This window comes from Hemicordylus capensis, chromosome 2, assembly GCF_027244095.1.
Source record: "Hemicordylus capensis ecotype Gifberg chromosome 2, rHemCap1.1.pri, whole genome shotgun sequence".
Taxonomy (NCBI): domain Eukaryota; kingdom Metazoa; phylum Chordata; class Lepidosauria; order Squamata; family Cordylidae; genus Hemicordylus; species Hemicordylus capensis.
In genome coordinates this window covers 404,072,145-404,093,757 of record NC_069658.1, presented here as the reverse complement: position 1 = coordinate 404,093,757, position 21,613 = coordinate 404,072,145, and the positions used below count along the sequence as shown (strand labels likewise).

Here is a 21,613-nt window from a genome sequence, read left to right as displayed (position 1 = left end):
GGGTCTGCCTTAGTCACATGCCTTTGGAGACCTAGGACTGCTCAGCCCTTCTGAGGGTTTTGGCCACTTTGCATCCCCCCACCCAGGAAGCTTATGTGGAAAGAGTGGTTTGTCCCACATTAAAATAAAGTGGATGGTGGCAGCCTACTGTGACTCTCTTGCAATCAAGCATTCACCCCAGTGGATTTCCCCCTCCGGCTCTGGTAGAAGTGATGACACATACAAATGTATCATCTCTCTCATCTCTGAAGGAGGCTCATTTCATCAGTCTTCTCAGGGGAGAGAAAGCCACAGGAAGTAAACTTTTGAGTCACCCAAGGCTCCAGGGCCTAACAACAGGAACATCAGGAGGCCCACTGACTGGGAGCAACATCTGCTTGTGGTAGTTCCCAGTTGCACCGCCATGCACAGAATCTGGCTTTCAGTGTATATTGGGAACTGATGTTTTTCTAGTCCTTCCAAATACAAGTTAAAAGCTACTTACCACAGGTAGCAGCAGATTTACACAACCAGCTTGCTACAGGGTGGGAGCATTCAGGCTTTTCCCAGTGGTTTTCTTGTAGCCCCTGTGCACCCAATAAGCATGTGAGCAAGCCCTCTGGTGGTCCTGAGACTACATTCTTTCAATCTCCAGCTCTACATATTCTCTAATCCTTACAATGGTCTTCCATTCTGTGATACTCCATCATACAATATCAGGGAATGTCTTGCTCAAGCAACTGTAGTGTGAGTTTTCACCACTCCTTGTTTCCCTTCCACAATTGCTTCACCAAACTGCTTGCCTATCTCACAGGTGTCGCTTCGCAGCACACCCAAAAGGAAAGAAAGAGTTCAGTGTGAGATCTCCCCATTGCTATTGCTGCTGCCATGCATGCTCTTAGAACAAGCAGCACTTCTGCTCTGCTCCTTGCCATTGAAATCACCATTAACCAACGAACTTCTGCAGCCTCCAGCTATAGAAGCCCCAGTGGGAGTTATTATGGAGAAGAGGCACTAGGGGTTATTTGGGTTAACATCACTGCTGGCTCACTGGAAACCCACCCTAACAAAACTCTTTAGACTATAGACCATAAGATAACTTAGTTTTTAGGCTGGCTTGCCTTAGTTCAAATCCAGAACTGGTAGGCAACAGAGCTGTTTCTTACGCTGTGCTCAGATTGAGCATGTAGTTAGCCCTGCCGATGTCCAAGATGTGTTCCGGTTTAATCTGACTTTGTGCTTGTACTGTACTTGTACTGCCATCCTAGCTAGGGATGGCACCTGTAGAAGATCCCAGGTTCGACCCCTGGCATCTCCAGTGTGAACTATCTCAGGCAGAGATCACTGGAAGAGACCCTGGAGAGCCAATCAGAACAGACAATCCTGAGCTAGATGAATCAGCGGTCTGATAACAGTCCAAGGCAGCTCCATATGTCTACATTTCTAATAGTTACTGGCAAACTCCATGTGTCATAAAGAGATTGATGCCACACTGCCTGAGGCAAGAAGAATCAGGTGCTGACTGAACCCACAGTTCTGAACCTGGTTCCAAGCCAGACCATTTTTATTACACATTTCAGTTTCAATGTGTCCATTATCTCCCTCTTGCACTAAGTGAAATACATCATCAAGGCCTTGATGGTGGGGGAGGATCACATTTCACTGTGCTTAAGACAACAACGTTAGTACCTTGCATACATAGCATCTGCACAGTTTGTGCTCACCTTTCAAAGTGCAAAAAGCAAGCAAACAAAAGAGCCGCTGCACTGCTATGGACAAACGTTTCTCAGGGCAACAAACAAGCTGCTGTGTAGCCCAGTTATACTTGGAGGCCCAGATCGTCCGGTTCTATATGTGATTCACTCCTCGCCAGGAAGCAGGCGGTGTTATCAAGGTAGCTGGAAGCAGTTACCGGATCTGTCTCAGGAGGTTTGGATGGTTCCAGCTAAGAGTGTGGTGCAGGCAGGATGGGAAGGAGCAATGGCAGAGGGAGGAGGGAGCACTGAGCAACTATTTCTCTTGGCTCAAGGGAGGGGAAGAGGGTGACTTGGGATGTCAGGGGGTGGCTTAGCAGCTGGTCACACCAAGCTGTCTCACTGGGACTCAGAACCCTCCAACAGCATAGCTGGAGGCTAGGTGGCCAGATTTGGCTTTAAAAAAGCCAAATTCTGGCTTACGGCCCATATGACCCACGAGTACACCCCTTAGGTTCTGGCAACTCTGGAGCCTGGAGGCAGACTTGGAAGTGCACTTTGCTGAGTTCAGCAGCACTCTTCCCTAATAAGTGTGCATTGGACCTGTCTGTTGGACCTTTTCCTGCCACAGATAAAATGGTGAAAGTAGAAAAGAGTAACTGAGGCCATGCAGCAAATTGATAATAAAGACAGAAAGAAAATGCAAACACAGGAGTATGATAAAGAAGTGTCTGAAAGGATTAATACACACACACAGCCTCCCCACAAACACAGAGCTGTACCCTCACAGATGGGCTGCCCATCACTTGCCCACAGTGCATATCTCTGGCCAGAATCGGAACTTGAAGAGAACCAATGCTAGAATCGGAACCAATGCTAGAATCGGAACTTGAAGAGAACCAGTCTGCCTTGAAACAAGATTCCAGAATTACTGGTCCCATGCGTGAAGAGAAATCTCAAAGAGATTTCTTTAAAAAATTAGCACGATTGGCCAGCGTAGCTTGAAGAGAGTGGCTGGTGAGCAAGGAACTGGCTGAGGGGCAGAAACACCTTTGAAATTCTGGCTTGTTCCGTTTGTAGTTAGCTCAGAGATGGGACCTTGGTGAGGCCATGAAAAGGACTTTTGTAGTCTGGGGATTCCCCGTCCCTCTACTTTAGCTTGGAAAGTTATGCAGCCATGGGATGGGGTCATGGTTCAGTGGGAGAGCATCCGCTTGGCATGCGGAAGCTCCCAGGTTCACTCCCTGGCAGCATCTCCAGGTAGCGCTAGGAAAGACTCCTGTCTGCAGCCTTGGAGAGCCACCGTACTGAGCTAGAGGGACCAATGGTCTGACCCAATAAAGGGCAGCTTTCTCTGTTCCATGGCCAGGAGTTCAACATTCCCAACCTACTTGTCACTGTTCTATTTGCCAAGGACAAGATGGAAAACAGGCATTCTCTCTGGCCACTTCACAACACGCCACCCCCGGACCAAACTCTGGAATTCTACATCCCTCCTCCAGGTGAAACACAGGAGCCCTGCCCCTTCCAGGAACCTAGAACTGAACCCGCTCAGGTAGCAAGGCTTTCTCAATACCAACCCAATCTACTCCCACACTTCCTTGAGAACATGCAACAGAGCCAAGAGCCTTGGTCTTTTATTTACTTTATCAGTCACATCTGTGTCACACCCTTCCTCCAAAAATCGCAGGAGGTTATACAGGGGGTCATTTCATAGTAAGTAAATAAATTTATTATGGTCCTTAGACCAGCTTTTATTATGGTCCTTAGACCAGTCATTTCATGTTATCCTCACAATAACATGAGGCGGGAGGGCAGATTCAGCCAGTATGCCAGGTTGTGCAGAGATTTGTACCAAAAGTTCCTTCATGTCCACATTCAATTCCACACAATGCTGCTGTATTTGTAATCCATTCTCCATGGTTTGCCCTATTTCAGCCATTAGATCCCACAGAAAAAAACACAATTCAGCATGCACCGACTGCATTTCTAGATCCCTTTGTTATTTTCGGAAAGGGAACTGCAACACCAGCAGTTTAACAAAGAGGAATATCTCATATTTTGCTTTGCAGATTTCCAGCCCAAAATCTCACCCCCAGCTGTTTGTATGCTTGCTGGAATCAGATCTTTGAGAGAGGGGCTATTTGCCCTCCTGTCTCTGAACAACTCTCCTAAAAGATAATATTTAGACAGGAGTGAAGAGGCTCTCCTGCATTTTTCAATGGAAGGAGTTCTTAAAAAAACACAACACAACACACAAAAACCCCTCACTCTCCCCATATCACACGTGGATCTTAAAAAAGAAAAGACCTAGATCGGAAAAGCTAAACCTAAATACATGCTGCAATTACTAATATCAAAAAATATTTACACTTAAGGGGAGAAATGGCATATAAAATCCAATATTACAACTAGGTGCATTGAAGAATAGATCTAGATCTAGATAAAGTGAGATGGTGGAAACCTATAAGCTCCTTCAAAGCCCAAATTGCTAAGGAAAGAAAAGCTGGAACAGAGCTCAGGCAGGGATTTATGCCTCTTCTATTCCTGTCACAGGCTCCCTTCGCTTCCATTGCTCCATATGGTTTGAGAAGAAAAAGCGGTAGGAGGAGGAATAGAGGCAGTTTTTTTTTAAAAAGAAGTCTTCTGGGGTCAGCCGGGTCAAGCAGTGGGGTGGAAGGTCCCGAACTTTTGAAGCCCCGTAGCGACGAGCGGCTGGTCAACTTCGCCGACGGCGATTTCCACGGGATTCCCGCAACAACGATTGCCGAGGGACACGCGGGCTCTTACCTGCCTTAGGTAGAAAGCTCTCCCTCCAGGACAAAGCCAAGCGGTGCCACGCAGGGTGCCCGGGACTCGGAGGTAGTTACGGTCCGGCCGCTACCTGGAGCCTTCCACAATCCAGATCCGAAAGTTGAGGCGCGGGGAGGTGGTAGCTAGCAGGCGCAGGGGGCGTGCCGCCGCGCCGGAGACCAGGGGAGAAACTGAAGGGCGGGGGGAGAGAGCAGGAGGAAGGGAGAAGGCTCTTTCTTTCCTTGACCGACACTCGCTCGCTCGCTTTCTGCTCTTGGAAGCTACGAGCCTGACATCACTGTGACATCACCCCCATTCAAGGCTCTTATCAGGCCCTCCTCGCCTCGGTCCTGTGTGCAACCAGATTGCAGGCTAATAAATCTCCGCCGCCCCCTCCTCTCCCTCTATCTTTGTGCCTGGAGTAACCGAGCTCGCCTTACGCACAAGAGCCAAGTTCCGCCCTCCTCGTCTTCCCATCCTTGCCCAGGTTCTCCCTCGCTGGTTGCAATTCCAGATCTGGTTTTCTGGCTGGCGCTCCCTGTGCTCGTTGCATCCACGCCTCTTCCCCCTTTCTTCATTGTACTGTCACTCGTTCAGGTGCAGCAGAAACCTACATTAACTATACTAGCCGAGATTCAGAGAGACTCTGTTTTTATGTTTAGTCCGCAGTTAGGTGACCTTAATTTCCAGAAAGAAATGTATGGGGACAAGACGAGATTATTCCGTGGGGCACTCTGCACATGCTCAAAGGCACTACACACATTTATCATAGTTATTATATTATTGCTGTTGTGGTTATTAATAATTATTCAGGAATCAGCCCGGGTATCGAAAACAATCCAGATTTGATCCCTGGCACAAATTAAACTTCAGGTTTTCTTGATGTTTTGAAATCACTGGCAGCTTTGGGCTTTGTTGACTCATCACTTGGGTACAGATATTAATTCCCTCATTATTACTTACACAGAGAGAGAGAGATCAGTGCGAGGCAGGTCCTTGACATCAAACGTTTTTTCTCCATACTCAAAAGAGTAAAGCCAGGGGCATAGGAAGTTTGGAGTGGGCCCTGGGGACAAAAGTGAAGATGGGCCCCTCCCACCACTCCACCGCCTTCTTCAGAGAGGGGGGAAGCAAAGATAAGGCTGTCACCCAGCAAGCAGGGCCCCAGGGACATTGTAGCTACAGCCCTGACTATAAAGCCAAGGTTTAGGGGGGGGGGGGTGGCGGCGGGGGCGGGGAGGCCTAGATGTATCAGACATCAATCTCTGTACTGTCACCATGGGGGCAGATGTTCAAACACACTCACTGTGTGTTAATCTGCTTCTCATCCAACGCGCAAGATTCAGTGGCTGATCTCAAGAGCCACGAACCACATGTGGGAGGGCATTGTGTGAGCACAAAGCTTTTTGTGCTAGGCTAGCTGCACTAAGCCTGGAGCTTGTGTTTCAGACTAGTGAGGCACAACCACACGCCGGCTTGCAGTCACGCCACGGTTGCGCAACTGCAGTAGGCCTCAATTTTTTTAATGGGCACTTTTGTGCAAGAGCACTATAGCGCGGTTCGGCAAATCCCCCTTCCCCCCCCACAGCTAAGCCTTCCTCTTGCGCAAGCACAACTTTGCTCATTCCACACGCAGAAAAGTCATAGCCACAGGAGAATGACAATAGTGCCAATAGCAATTAGTTATGCATACAGAAATAGCAAATTAGTTATTGGCATAGGGAAGGGCAGGGGATGGGTTTCAGAAGATGCGTATGAAAATGAAGGGTACTTTTGGACCTTTATGCCTCAAAGTGAGCTAATGGAGTTTTGAGTCTTGTTCCAACTGAAGTAACATCCCTAGATCTGTGCCCTACAATAAGGGATTCTACACACCTTCCTTATGGTTATTACCATTTCAAACATCCCAGCAACATTTGAACATGCAAATGCTTTAGTTATTTGTTTTATTCCCACACAACACGCACCTTAAAAAGCTCACAGATGTATTGCAGAAGCTTTTGTGGGCAATAGGGTCCACTTTATAAGACACTTGAAGGGTTGCTTTAAGATGGCACACACACATACATAAAGGGGTGGAGCGGGGAATATATTCTTACAGAGAGAGGCCCACAATGGAAGTTTTAGGTGTGTCACTTTACCATGCAGAGTACAGATGTAAACATCCTTTCAAAAGAGCAAAATAGTCAATCAGAGTGGATGTGACCCACTTCCAGCTGGTAATGAATTGGCACATGAATAGGTAAAGCAAAATGAATAGTGAACATAAGCACCTACAAAGGGACTGTTGTATTACTTTCTGTGGTGAGCCACGTTTCCCAGTCTCTCATGCACCCAAGTCTGACTGTATCTGAGCTGATGGGGTCTGAGCTGTCAGTAACTGCCTAGGGGAGGGATCTTGGGATCCCTGAGGGGAGACATGATAAAGGTCTATACAATCACACATGGTGTCGAGAAAGTTGACAGAGATCCATTTTTCTCCCTCTCACATAACACTAGAACCAGGGGTCATCCCATGAAACTGATTGCCAAGAAATTGAGGACTGACAAACAGAAGTACTTTTTCACAGAACACATAATCAACCTGTGGAATGCTCTGCCACAGGATGTGGTGATAGCCAACAGCCTGGGTGGCTTTAAGAGGGGTTTAAATAAATGTGTGGAGGACGGGTCTATCAATGGCTATAGTCCGAAGGCTATAGGCCACCTCCAACCTCAGAGGGAAGATGCCTCTGTTACGGGATCAGGGATAGCCACCTCTGCAGATCTTGCTTCCAGAACATAAAGCTTCCCCTTTAGCCAATTGCTTCACCCTAAAATAGTTCAGCAGTCCTCCACTCTAGTTCCATTTCTCCCCAATCTTTCCCAGTTTGTCCAACAGGTCTGTCTCCCTCCTGCCACCTCTCACTGCTTCCTTCATTGACCCAGTCTATCTGCTTCTCTTGCTTTTTCTGCCCCTGTCTTGGTTGTAGCCTAAGCTCGCTCTTTATTTCCTTTGTCTCTTCTCTGACACAGATCGCTCTTCGGCCTCAGTTTTCCTCCCCATCTTTTCCCTTTTGCTTCCTTCCTCCATCTCTAATAGGCTGATGCTGCATCATCTACATCAGGGATTCTCAACGTTGGGTCCCCAGATGTTATTGAACTTCAACTCCCATAATCCCTAGCCCCAGTGGCCTTTGGTTGGGGATTATGGGAGTTGAAGTCCAATAACATCTGGGTACCCAACGCTGAGAATCCCTGATCTACATAGCCTAGACCTGTCCCTTCACTAGGAACCTGCTAGATTTCCTTGGCCACAGACTCGCCTTTTCACTTAATTCTAGTGATTGTCCCACCTTCCCTGACGCTGTTTTGCACCTAGTCCTTGTCACTGTTTGTTTTCTTCAATCGTTACAGTTATGATGGTCTCTTGCTTTCTTTGTTGGGGTGAGGGTTCACCTCACCCCACTTTCCCCTAATCCCTTCTCTGACACTGATTATTCTTAGGCCCTGGTTACTGCTCTTAATCTTATTTCCTTGCTTTTTTCTTCCTCTGTCCTCAATAGGACTTCATCTTGGTTACTGCTTTAGATACATTTACCTAGTTGAAAAGCCGATTGCTTTTAGTTAACCTTTTGCCCCTTCTAACTGGCACCTTTTTAATTGGGTGGATTATCTTGATTTAGCAGGAGAGTAACTGGCCCTATCCACCCCCAGCATAGTACCTCCAGTGACAGTTGCTGGCATCTATCTTATGTTTATTTTTAGATTGTGAGCCCTTTAGGTACAGGGATCTTATATTTTATGTATTTGTTTACTTGTTTATTTATTATTTCTCTATGTAAACCACCTTGGAAACTTTTGTTGAAAAACGATATATAAATTGTTGTTGCTGTATACAATAAAGGTTAAATTTTAGTGCCTAGACACCATTGCCATCTAGTATGTTCTGTGTAATGTGATAATACTCACATGTGCTGCTTCATTATAATCAATAAAATACATCTTTATTTTGGACCATTACATCTGTGGCTGTTTTTTCTCCTGCGGACTGCTTAACCAAGCCTTGCAATCCCATTTCAGGGCTACCAGGTCACCCCGACTTTACAGTTCTAAATACCAGTTGCAGGAGAGCAGCAGGAGAGAGAGGGCATTCCCTCAGCTTTTGGCTGTGGGCTTCTCAGAGACATTTGGTGGGTTACTGTGTGAAACACGATGTGCCTTGGGCCTGATCCAAGATGGACTGTTCTTATGTTCTTATCAAATACGCAAATACAGTGGTCCCTCGACTTACGAAGTTAATCCGTTCCGAACGCATGTTCGTAGGTCGAAATTTTCGTAAGTCGAAAAGCGCACCCACGGAGGTCTGGAAACATTCGTAAGTCGAGGAAACCGCATCTAAAAATTCGTAAGTTGAGGAAGCCACATCTAAACCGGCAACGACTTCCGGTCATTTTTGTTGTTCGTAAGTCGAAAACTACGGATGTCGAGTAGTTCGTAAGTCGAGGAACCACTGTACATACTATCTTCGTGCTGGAGTCTCCCATCTGAAACCTTATGGCAACTTTAAAGACCATTACAGACTACTGCTATGAATATGATACTACAAAGTACAGACTATCCAGAGAAACTTAAATGCTCCCCCATGAGTTTTTGAGTATTGCTAAGGTCCCAGGTCGTCTTTTTTTTCTAAACTAAATAGCCCCAGGTGTTGTAGCCTTGCCTCCTAAGAAAGGTGCTCTAGGCCCCTGAACATCTTGGTTGCCCCCTTCTGCACCTTTTCCAGTTCTACAATGTCCTATTTTAAGATGTGGTGACCAGAATTGTACGCAGTACTCCAGGTGTGGCCGCACCATAGTTTTGTAAAAGGGCATTATAATATTAGCAATTTTATTTTCAGTCTCCTTCCTAATGATCCCTAGCATGGAATTGGCCTTTTTCACAGCTGCCGTGCACTGAGTCAACACTTTAAACAAGCTGTCCACCATGATGCCAAGATCCCTCTCCTGCTCAGTCACCAGCAGTTCAGAGTCTATCAGTGTATTTGTGAAGTTGGGAGTGGGGGGTGGGGGGCTTGCCCCAATATCAGGGGCATAGCTATAATTGAGTGAAAGGGTTCAAAGAACACGGGCCCCCAGCTCCCAAGGGCCCTCCAGCTCCATCCCTCCCTATTTCCTTCATTATCTCCCTCACTCTGGGGGGCCACCAGAGAGAGGGATGAACACAGGCCCCCTCTCCCCCAGCTATGTCCCTGCCCAATATGCATCACTTTACACTTACTTATAGTGAACTGCATTTGCCATTTTGTTGCCCACTTACCCAGTTTGGAGAGATCCTTTTGAAGCTCCTCACAATCTCTTTTGGATTTCACTAACCTAAATAGTTTTGTGTCATCTGCAAATTTGGCCACTTCACTGCTTACCCCAACTTCTAGATCATTTATGAACAAGTTAAAAAGTACTGGTCCCAGTACAGATCCCTGGGGGACCCCACTTTTTACTTCCCTCATTCCTATTCTTCATCAGGTATACTGAGATAAGCTCCTGAGTGGGTAAGAGATGCAGAGAACTAGCAAATGCAGAGCACCTCTGCTTCCTGTTCCATCTACATAAGTGGGTAAATGTAGTACATTCTACCAATTTTCTGCATGGTAAGCTTTGTTCCACATGATTGCTTGGTCATCCGTATTAATGCACAGGTGGTGTGATTTTTGTTTTCAGCCACACATTCTAATATATGGCAAGGGCTGGGGGCCTAATCCAGTGGTAGGACCTCCCCACATTTACCACTTTGGAAGCTAGTTATCTTTATTCACCATGTGCGGAGCCCAAATTCACTCTGATAGTCATGCATGAGAATGGTCAGACTCAAAACATTAAGTAATTCAATACATTCTTTTAAATTGATATATATCTTGTGGGGAAGTTGAGAAGAACATCGCTACAAACTCAGTGAACTGCCAATCCTGACAAATTTTAGGATGCAGGGTGTAAACCTAATTTGCTATGCATAGCTAGATATTACAGAAGGTATTGATTAAATAAGAAGGTATTGATTTCCCATTTAACCCAATGATCAAGGTGATTGATGGCTCACACATTCTGAATTAACTGTGGAAACTAGATTTTGGCTGTACATTTAATCTGGGCATACCAAATATGTCTGTGCTTTGACTTGAAATAAATATTAAATTCATACACAGAACATCTCTTTTCCTGTGTATTTGCCTCTTTGTTAAAGTAGTAGATTTCCATGCATTAGTTAGCACACACGTGCACGTACACACAGACACACACAAAATCAAAATCCCACTGGGAGCTGTTATAAAACTTTTGAAGATTTCCAAAGCCCTGAACAGATGGCTGGAACAAAAGATCCCATACTGATTTGAGAAACAGAATTATCTTCTTCATATACTCTCTATGAGAGTGAAGAGATCCAGAAAAGACATACCAAACCTTTAAAGCTTTGAGAATGCAATCTTCTCCTAAATGGGCACAACATCAACAAGCCCTTCAACCACTAAGTATAATCAAATTTGACTTCAATTAATTAACACACTAACTGCTGTGTTTTCAGAATAGATCTCTAGCTTTGCTAATATATCGATTGCTTTGTTTTGTGAGTTCTGTGAGGCCCAGATGGTAGTGGAGATGCAGATAGGGCTCATTGCTGGCTGTTCTATTTCCAAAAATTATCATTTGATGATGATGTTGATGATGATTAATATACCATCATTCAGGTGCATGGCAGAATGTAAAGACAGTTCTCTGCCCTGAGGGGCTCACAATCTAAAAAGAGAGACAAAAGGAGGAATGGGAGGGACAAGGAGGCAAAGATAAACTGGGGAAGAACATGCAGTTATTTTATGCCCACATACTTCGGCATCATCTCATACTGCATGGGAGATGGCAATGGTAAACCCCTCCTGTAGTCTACCAAAAACAACCACAGGGCTGGCACTGTGGCCCCCAGGAGTTGCCACTGACTCGATGAGTCGACAGCACACTTTACCTTTATTAACTTATGCTTAGTTGCAGTATAGTATGAGGGCTGGGACAAAAGGCTTCAAAAAAGATTAATATATCTTTCTGCTTTTGCCTTATGGGCGTTTGTGTAACTGGAACCGTTACCAACATGATCTCTTTTGTAATGTAATGAAGGATCTGCTTTAACCCACTTCCTGCACTTTTTGGTATTAAAAGACTGCAATGCAGACATGGCTGAGTGAACACTGCCATTGCAAAATGACATCTAATCTACCCGCCTATCTACAAATCTCCCCCCTCCCCGCACCCACACACACCAAACATCTAGCCAAAGGAAGAGTTTTGTGTGACATGAAAGCTTGCTTTAAGAATTTAAAATTATCCTTGGTTCAGTTAAAAGTACAGTTTATCTTGCTCTGTACCATTAGTCATAGGCATCCTTTTTGCTGATCATGCCTCTTATCTGACAATGCTCTTCTTTAAAAGTGTAACCAGAAGCCAAAGAACTGGGAGCTGGGAAAATGCCAGGGCAGGCCTGGGCAGAAACACACAGGCAGGATCATGCTAGAATGAGGAAATACTCTAAGGAACTAGCAGACCATGGACTGGTATCCACTCGCACATTGCCGGACAGAAGGAGACTCTTACAGTCCAAAGAAGGGTTGGTAAGTTTAGTGTTCTAGGACAGAGGCTCCGGAACATTGGGTTACATGTAAGCCTTTATAGACAAATCACCTTTATAGGTGCTGGAAAAGAAGACAGTTTCCTGTAATGGTACAAAGTTATTGGGTATCTTAGACTTGATGTACATAGTGAGAAATTCTTCAAATATTATCCTAAACATCGATATAATACTTTTGGATCTATGTAACCACCCATGGAATGCTGGTAAATCGACTGTATGTTAGAAGTACTGTAACATTGTATGTTAGAAGTACTGTAACATGTGTTGAAGATGAGCTCATTTTTCATAGAGCTCTTAAAGGCACAGAAAAATTTAAAAGCATTATATGAGCATAATAATAATCCAAATGGAAGACAACTTTATTTCTGTTATGTAAGAATCTTTGTTCAAAACCTGGGAAATGCAAACGGATTTGTTAATCCCAGTTCTGCTGCCTTTTGTTGCAATTTTCCTTTGAAATGGGTACTTAATGGTAAAGGCAGAGATGCAATATCCAGGAAAGTTAAAATACCCCCACCCCCTTCTAATTCCTGTATGTTCTTCTTTGTACCTAAGAAAAAAAAGAGTGCTCATTCTGCTAATGAGTCTGCAAGGCCATATGGTCATGCAGTCCAGTGAGAAATAGGTATGTGAAGTGGGAGCTTGCCTGTTACACAGAGGTTGTTTGTTGCATCCCTTCCCTTTATATGTGTGTAGGTTGTGGAACAGTAGTCCCATATTTGAGTGTTTGAGGCAGGAAATCCTCAGGTGAAATCTTAGCTCAATCATTAACTCACTAGGAGTTCTTAAGTAAGCTGCTGCCTCTTAGCCTCATTCTCCTGCCTCTCTTGGTCATATGAAAATAATATACTACAGGGATGCAAGCATTTCCAAAATGATGTATTGTCAGCATTTGGAGTGCTTGGAAAAAAACAAACACAATATTTGTCCTTTTTTGCAGGAGCTAGCCACACATTCTGTAATCAACAGTACGCCCTTCACAATCTCTGCATCACCTTAAATGAAGCAAGTAGCCTCATCAACCATTCTGTATGTGCACTATTTGGTCTTACACTTATCCAACATAAAACTTTTGTCTTACACTTGTCCAACAGTTCCTGGAAGCTTTGGGAAGGATGCTTGCCTCTCAAATGCTTTCATTTTGGTGGCCTTAAAAAAAACACCTGCCTTGCACAAAGAGCAGGTGAGCAAGAAGTATTTTGCAAACTAATGCAGTATTGAGGATTAAAATATTTCCTGGGGAATTAGGTAGGACTTTCAGCTGTGGTGGTGGTGGGAAACTCTCAATGGAATACACCACAAGGGTGTTTCTTACACACGCACAAGCTCTACGCTGGTTTAGTCATAGTTTGAATTTTGTTTTGTTATTGTTGTGGGGAAGGGAGCGAGATGACAGAGTTTATTCTAAGCTCTTCCCGCCCCTGCTGCTACACAAGCAGCTGCCAGCATACCTCCCACCCCGTCTCCATACTTTTAGTAACTGAAAAAGAACAAGAAAGGAGGAAGGGAAGATGAGACATTCTTCTTTTCTGTGTTTGTTTGGTACTTCTGTGTAATGGCTGTGTATCCACATATAGTGGCTGACATTCAGAATAACGAAGCACTGGTGCAGTTAACACATGCACTATGGGGAAGGGACAATATTTGTTGATCTCCCCTTCCCTCTGAAGCTTTGGGATAATTTTATGAAAGGCGATATATAAATCGAACAATGAATGAATGAATGAAGCTGACTATGACTCATGAAAATATGTCCTGAAGGTTGCATAGCCCTCAGGGACATAGTTTTGGGAGTTGCAGTCAATTTCAGAGGGAAGAGGAGATTGATAACAAATCATCACCCCTTTCCCAAAGCAAGCACACAGTGTTAACTGCACCAGTGCTTTGTCAGTCTGGATATCAGCCACTGTTAAGTAGAGTTCAATATGGGTCAATAAATGCCTTTAACTAGTCAAGTAATTAGTCCTGTAAAATACTATTAGTATAAGGTTATGGAGATTGAAAGGAAACAGACTTCCTTTTTGTTTTCTATTTCTTTTTTAAGAATCAGCCTAGCTCCTATCAAAACTCACATGCCCAATTGCACAAAAACGTATTTCACACTGCACATTTTTTTTGACACTGCACAAAATGTGTAAATTAGAATATAGCATGAGACTTTGAAGAAGCAAGATAGAAAAAGCATTGACGCTTTTGAACTTTGGTGCTGGAGAAGACTTCTGAGGATACCATGGACAGCCAGGAAAACAAACAAATGGATCATAGAACAAATCAATCCAGAATTTCCACTCGAGGCACAAATGATCAGGCTCAAACTATCATACTTTGGACACATTATGCAAAGACCCAGCTCCCTTGAGAAGTCCATCATGCTGGGAAAAGTTGAAGGAAAGAAGAAGAGGACAACCAGCAGCAAGGTGGATGGACTCGATTACGACAGCAATGAATGCACCACTGAGAGACCGTAAAGGCCAAGTTGAAGACAGATCATCCTGGAGGGAATCTATGTGGTCGCTAAGAGTCGACACCAACTTGCCGGCACTTAATCAATCAATCTATTGAGACAGAAGAGGAAGTGGGCATTAGTGAGTTGACATTCCAGATGGGTCCTCCCCCCTGGAGGTGCCTCATTTTCTCAAAAGAGCGACTCTCATCCAAGTAGCAGAGAGCAGGAACCAGAAGGGAACCAGGCAGCTGTTCTGTAGAGGAGAGAGTGAAGTATCGGAGATGTGGGTGTATGGCCAGTCCAAAGAGTAGCTATAATTCATCTTAAGTGACTTGTAGAGTCAGATGCTATCTGAAGAGCAGACAGACACTACAAACGTAAGAACAGTGGCTAGCATCCTATCAAAGTGCTCATGCTTCCAGTGGGGGCTGTGGGAATGTGCCAGGAGCCCTTGTGCAACTCCCCCATCTACCAGTGGGAGTACAGTTGTGCAAGAGCCTTAAGACTCCAGAGCCCTCCCTGCTCTCCGGAAGGACTCTGAAAGATCAGAAACAGGTCGTGCAGAAAGAGAAAGAGATGTTGTCTAGAATTACCTGATTGTTTCTGTAGCCTGGGTAAATTTGATGGTTTGTAATCTTCTGTAGAATATAACTTTTCTTTTTGTGTGTGTGATTTTAATGTTTTCTTTTTTAAAAATGGTGGGAGTGGGGGTGAGGAGAGAAACATGCCACTGGCACTGTTCCCTCTAAGGTGTGTGCACGTGTGCGTGCTCACAAGTTTTTGGATGTCCGCTCAATTCATTTTAGATCCCACTCAGGTTGAATCAGGATGGCCCCATTCTGAATCCAGGTGCGCGCACACTGCATTGATACTGCCGCCCAGAACAAAACTCATTCTGCACAGAGATGAGAAAAATGAGAGGGGCCACTGGTCCTCCAGAGAACAGGAGCACTCCAGAATTCAGGCCCCTATCTAGCCTGCCATTTCACATAATGCAACTGATTATGTTCATTTTGAACTGGCTGGCCATAACATCTGAGTGCCAAGGATGTTTTCCTACATTATCTGTAATCAAAAGGAAGAAGAGCCTCCCTGCTTTTAGGTCTGTGCAGGGCAGGTTATTTCAAATAAAAGAAACACAACATAGAGCAAATGGGGAAGATCATACTGCAGTGCATATCAATGTGCAGGGACTTGGGCAGGGTGAAGATGGGGTGTTACAGATTCACTTGAGTGGCCCTGTTTTTAAGCTATGAAATGGTGGCGGGTATGAAAAACAAGCATTGCAGAGCTTAAGGAATACCTGTCCCCGCCCCCCCCCCAACGCCCCAAATGGGCCCATTCTGCACTTTGCCCGAGAACACGCTGTGTGCTGAAGCTTAGCTGTGAGAGAGGGTTTCATCCAGCTTGGCAGCAACTGCTGCCACTGCTGCTATGGGAAAATTTGTCCTTGAGCAACAACAACAAACAAAGCCGTCTGGCCATGAGCTGCAGCGCCTGCCAGCAATAAATGCTGACCCATCACAGAAGGCAACCAGGACACACACTGTTTCCTTGAGATTATTTCTTTCCATGGCTTCAGGTTTTTTCCCCTAAGAGCCTGACCCGGGCTTGCACCTAATGCTTAACACGTTGGTGCTGGCCTGTGAGTTCTGGGAGAGTTTCATAGCTGCCTTGCACCAAAGCCACAGGCTACTGAGAAGGGTGGAAGGGGGTCTCTGCATCCAGCCGGGCTGTAGGAATGACAAAGAGCTGACACCTAATAGTCAGTCAGCTGACAAAGTGCACTGCTTGCTAAAGAACACTGAAGAGTATATGGACGGAACTAGAGACAGAGTTAGACCATTGGCCCCTCCAGGGGCGTAGCAAGGTTGGAGTGGGCCCAGAGACAAGATTTTAAAATGCCCCCCCCACTGAAGCTCAGCTCATGAAGTAAAGAAATCTTAAATGAGGCTGAATAGTGGTAACAAAAAGCATAGTGTGTGTGTGTGTGTGTGTGTGTGTGTGTATATATATATATATATATATATATATATATATATATATATATAATCATAGTAAAGTTATACTATAAAAACATAGTAAAAGTGTGTGTGTGTGTGTGTGTGTGTGTGTGCACGCGCACCACAAAAGTTTTTGTAAATTGTGGATTATGCAAGTCATTTAATGGTACTAGAGAAAGCCATGCTGTTCTGGTAGCTCCAGGTCTTAACACTCACATCAATTTCGGAGGATGAATACAACTGAAGGAAGCCCAGGGCAGGTGCGCAGCTGGGGGAGTCAGTCATGTGACTTGCCTCTGGGGGCCCCCCCAAGGCAGTGGGCCCCCAGACAACTGCCTCCCCTTGCCCTATTATAGTTACGCCCCTGGGCCCCTCATCGAACCCAGTAGGATCTGCAATGCCTGGCAGCAGCTCTTCAAGTCCGCCTGTTTTCCCCAGAACTGCTACCAGAGATCCTTTTAGCTGGAGATGTTGGGAACTGAAGAGTCGATGACCTTCTACATGCAAAGCATGTGCTCTAAGCAATGGACGGCTTCTCACGAAGAAAAAGCCAAGCAGCTGGGAGAGGACAGACAACCTTTCAGGAGGGAGATTGGGTGGTTTAGTATAATCAGCTAGCCAGAGGGCGACCTTCAGTAATGGCAGGCAAGAGAAGTACTTTTCATACATCTGTCTTATCTATGGATCTCCTCTGGAGTTGAGGGCCTTGAGGGCAGTCCCCCCCTCTTGCTCCTAGCCTGACTCTGCCCCACTTTTACCCTCTGCTGCACCCTCTTGGCACACCAGGGCCTTGAGTTCCTCCTCCTGCCTTGCTGTGGGTGGCAGCCCTTCACTTGTTGCCCCTTCTCGGCATCTCTCAACTCCTCCTCTTCACAACCCAACCTCTTCCAAAGAGCTTTTGGGTCAGGACAGTGTTGCTTCTGTCTACTTTCCTCCCATCTGCTCTGACTTCCATGGTCCAGTTGGGTGTCCTTGGCAAAAGCCCCACCCCCATGCCTTTGTGTGAAGGGCCAGGCCAATCTGCCTCCCTCCAGCTCCATCCTTGTGCTGCAGGCTGCCGTTAGTCTCAGTAGGATGGAGTGGCTTTCATGCACCAGCCACCCTTCTTTTTCAAGGCAGCAGCTCTCAGGGAGGCACTGAGAGGCAAGCCTGGCTCAAACATAAGAGCAGCCCTGCTGCTGAATCAGGCCCAAAGCCCATCAAGTCCAGCATCCTGTTTCCCACAGTGGCCTACGATGCCTCTGAGAAGTCCAAAGGCAAGCGATGAAGGTGTGCCCTCTGCCCTGCAAATGGTATTCACAGGTATCCCACCTCTGAGTCTGGAAGTAGCCTTATAGCCATCAGGAGGTAGCCTATAGCTCCTGGAGAACAGCCTTTGCTTCAAGGGCCCCGTTGGTGAAGTGCACCACCCTTAGCTGGGCGTTGCACCCAGCAGCTAATGAGACATTGCAACCATGGCCAGCCTCCCCGCAAGTCGGGTCTCACTTCAAAATGCGAGCAGCTGGCATACAGGTGGCCCAATGAGAACTGTAAAAAGAGAAGCAAGTGGCAATGTGAAACACAGGATCTTCACAGAGAGGGGATTGAGCAAGAGGAGGAAGCCTGGAGGAGCCATCCCTCCACTGAAAACAACAGCACTTCATTCAAGGTAATTAAAGCAAATGAAGCATGTGAGGTGTTCACTGGAGACAGAGTGTGTCTACCAGTTCTGAATGTTCTAAACCCTTCAGTGACCCAGTAGATATGGGGAAGTATGGGTTTGTAGAGCATGAGTGACCAAGCTACAAACGCATACTTGGAAATTATATAATATAGGATAGGATGGGTAGCAGACAACCCCCCCTCCCGCCACATTCTGCTGCCTGCTCCAAAGGTCTGCTCTGGGCAGTCACCAAGGCATATTTTCAGGAGCACAGGGGGCTGCTGAGGAAAGTAGGGGGTCTGCAAAGATAGTCTCTCTCCCTTTTGCAAGCAGAATTTCTGTTTGCAGAAGTACTAGTCTGGATGCTCTCCACTCAACTATATCACTTCCAATTTAATAAATTAAGCCATTCAAATATTACAGAATTTTAATACTCATGATATTGAGTATTTAATGAAGATTACAACTGTAGCTAAACAAAGCAGACATAAAACCTTTAATTATTCAACAATAATCTTCAGTGCATTGGTGCATGCATAATGCCACTGGCAGTGAATAGTTTTTTGTGGGTGGAAGAGCTGGTTAAAATATAGTTTTAAAAAATCCATATCCCTTACCCTCTGATTACTTCCAACCAAGAGAACAATTTGTGATGGGCCGCTAACAAATAAAGTTTATTAATTATTGTTATTGTTATCATTACTATTATTACTACTGCCCCTGGTGGCGCAGTGGTAAAACTGCTGCCCTGTAACCAGAAGGTTACAAGTTCGATCCTGACCAGGGGCTCAAGGTTGACTCAGCCTTCCATCCTTCCGAGGTCGGTAAAATGAGTACCCAGAATGTTGGGGGGCAATATGCTAAATCATTGTAAACCGCTTAGAGAGCTCCGGCTATAGAGCGGTACATAAATGTAAGTGCTATTGCTATTGCTATTGCTACTGCTACTGCTACTACTACTACTACTACTACTACTATTATTATTTGAGGGAGATTGTAGTCAACTACCCCAAGCCCTCTCTTCTATGCACCTCACTTCCAATACTACGATTTTCAAGGAGCATTGGCAAATGGGTTGTCTGGGTGAGTGGGTCTGAGCCAGGATTTGGGGTATGTTGATAATAGCAAAAGGATAACTCTTGAGAAGGATAAACTAGCTTCTGGATATAACATCTGGAAAGAGCCTTGTGTGTCTTTGCTCATCTTTCTTTATTTTATTTCTAGCCTGCTGCATCCCATGAGCTCAGAGGTGTTTACAGCACTTTTTCTCAGTGTTAATTCCATCCCCAAGAAGCTCACAATCCCTTTGGAATCACTTTACATTTTTCTGACTTCCAGGTTTTTTCATGACCAAGGCACCTGCTGGCCTGACTCCAACCTAAAGCAAAAATTAACCAACACATTCCAGTTCTCTGGCTTGGATCTTTCTGCACTACCATTCTATTGTTGCTCACACAATTTGTCTGTTTGTTTTTAGTGCACACAAAGAGCTTGACCTTTGGGACAAGGTTACAAGTTTTGCATGACTGGGCTATCTGAGCCTGGCAGCTCCCGACTTCCATTGCAATCTCTAGTCCATTCTGAACTGTTCCTATCAAGTCAAGGCTTTCAAGAAATAGCCCATTTTGTGTAAACAGAAGGTATAGAAAGTTTGCTCTCCTGGCAAAGATATCAAGCTATGTGTACCTGTCAAATGCATCCTCCACTTTGTTCCACCATATGGCATGTGCAACTTATGAGATAAAAGAGCTATTATTCTGTCACTAGCATTACTGCCCAGGCTAGTGGTAAAATGAATCTGCCATGGAGGCAGCTCATGCACACATAGAGAATGAAATGAATCTGCAGACTTTCAGGGACAATCTCACAAATCAGTTTGCTAACTTTTTTTCTTCTGGCAGCACTCATACAGCTTTAACAGCTGCACAGCAAGCAGAAATGCAGCAGGAGAGGAAACACTTTTCTCATCCATGTCTCTCCAAGCCGGAAAAAAGTCACCTGATGAATTTATCTCACTTCACAACTGGTAAAGGCATAGAAACCCTGCTAGAGGTGGGGGGTGGGGAGGAAGAGGTAGCCCTTCTCAAAAGGTATTCCCCCCCACCACACACACACACACCACCACCACCACCACCACCACCACCACATTGTTGCATGGATATTACATGCAATTTCACATGTGTTCTCAATAATTATTACTTATTGGTTACATATGTATCCTATGCTTCTCCTTCCAAAGAGCTCAGAAAAGCTCATTACCTCGCAACAAGCCTGTGGGGTAAATTAAGTAGACAGTGATTTGCTAAAGGCTACCAAGCGTCACGTCATAAGACATTTGTTTAGTTGTATAGACTAAGAAATTAAACACATGAATGTAACACTGCATGCATATAAATACATTGCCAGGGAGCTCTGGACTGGCTGCAGATCAGTTACATAGCAGCTGTGCCACCAATCACAGGGAAACACAGATCCTTCCATTGACATGGGGCTGGTACAAATGACCCACAGGTAGGGGTAGGTGTGTGTGTGTGTGTGTGTGTGTGTGTGTGTGTGTGTGTGTGTGTGTGAGAGAGAGAGAGAGAGAGAGAGAGAGAGAGAGAGAGAGAATGAAAGGAAAAGGCACAGTGTGGGACTATAAGAACAGTTTAGTAAAGGACCAGATCTGAAGCTCCATTTGTACATCAGCTGCGCAGGCCCAGCTGTTGAGGCTAGTTGTAGGCATGTTTGTTTTGGCAGCCGGGAAATCAGCCCCTGGACAAGATGATGCCTTCATATAAAGCATAACCCTGGTTCATCCATGACTTGGTTACAGAGGCAGTGAAACCTACCCAGGAGCAGGAAAGGTACTTTTATTCCCTAATAAATCCTCTGACAGGGCAGGAGTTTCCTTTACAAAACCACACTCAGTGGGAATGACCAAGAGACCCCAGCCATTAATATATGGCTGGCTCTTTATAGGAGGAAGCTTGACCTACTGACATCTGCAGTTTTCTATAGCAATTTCCTACTTCGTCCCCATTACTGGAACATCTGATAATCTTTAGAATATCTTTTTACTGTATTTACCTCAAATCTTGAATAAGTTTGACATAATAAGGACATTAGCAGTCCTGAGTTCCTTTCTTTACTGCTAGCCATCAATCCATCCTGCTTCAGAATTATCCCACCAACAGCTCGGCCAGTCTACATAGGGGTAGGCAATCTTGTCTCTCCGCCTGCTGATAACTACAACTCCCATCACCCCCAGCTGCCATTTATTGCAGCTGGGATGATGCAAGTTGTAGTTTAACAACCCCTGGAAAACCAAGATTGCCTACCCCTAGTCTACAACAACCAGGGCAACAGCAAAACATCACCTCTGGGATTTATTGATTTTGTTGTTATTTATCACAGCCAGTGC

At 45.2% G+C, this 21,613-nt stretch overlaps 1 protein-coding gene across 6 annotated transcripts in view; it reads right to left on the bottom strand.

Moving 5' to 3' along the window:
• Positions 1-21,364, bottom strand: part of GPRC5C (G protein-coupled receptor class C group 5 member C) — a 51,484-nt gene extending 30,120 nt beyond the window's left edge. For 3 of the 6 annotated variants that reach the window (XM_053302873.1, XM_053302871.1, XM_053302869.1), the window contains exon 1: positions 4,464-4,874. Coding sequence is in view for 1 of the 6 variants with exons in the window: in XM_053302868.1 (XP_053158843.1) it covers positions 21,280-21,351 (72 nt within the window). In the remaining 5 variants the exon portion in view is untranslated. Of the gene's footprint in view, positions 1-4,463; positions 4,875-4,910; positions 4,930-21,279 lie in introns of those variants that run through there. The other 3 variants (XM_053302868.1, XM_053302875.1, XM_053302870.1) reach the window with 3 other exon arrangements.
• Between the last annotated feature and the right edge of the window lie 249 nt (positions 21,365-21,613).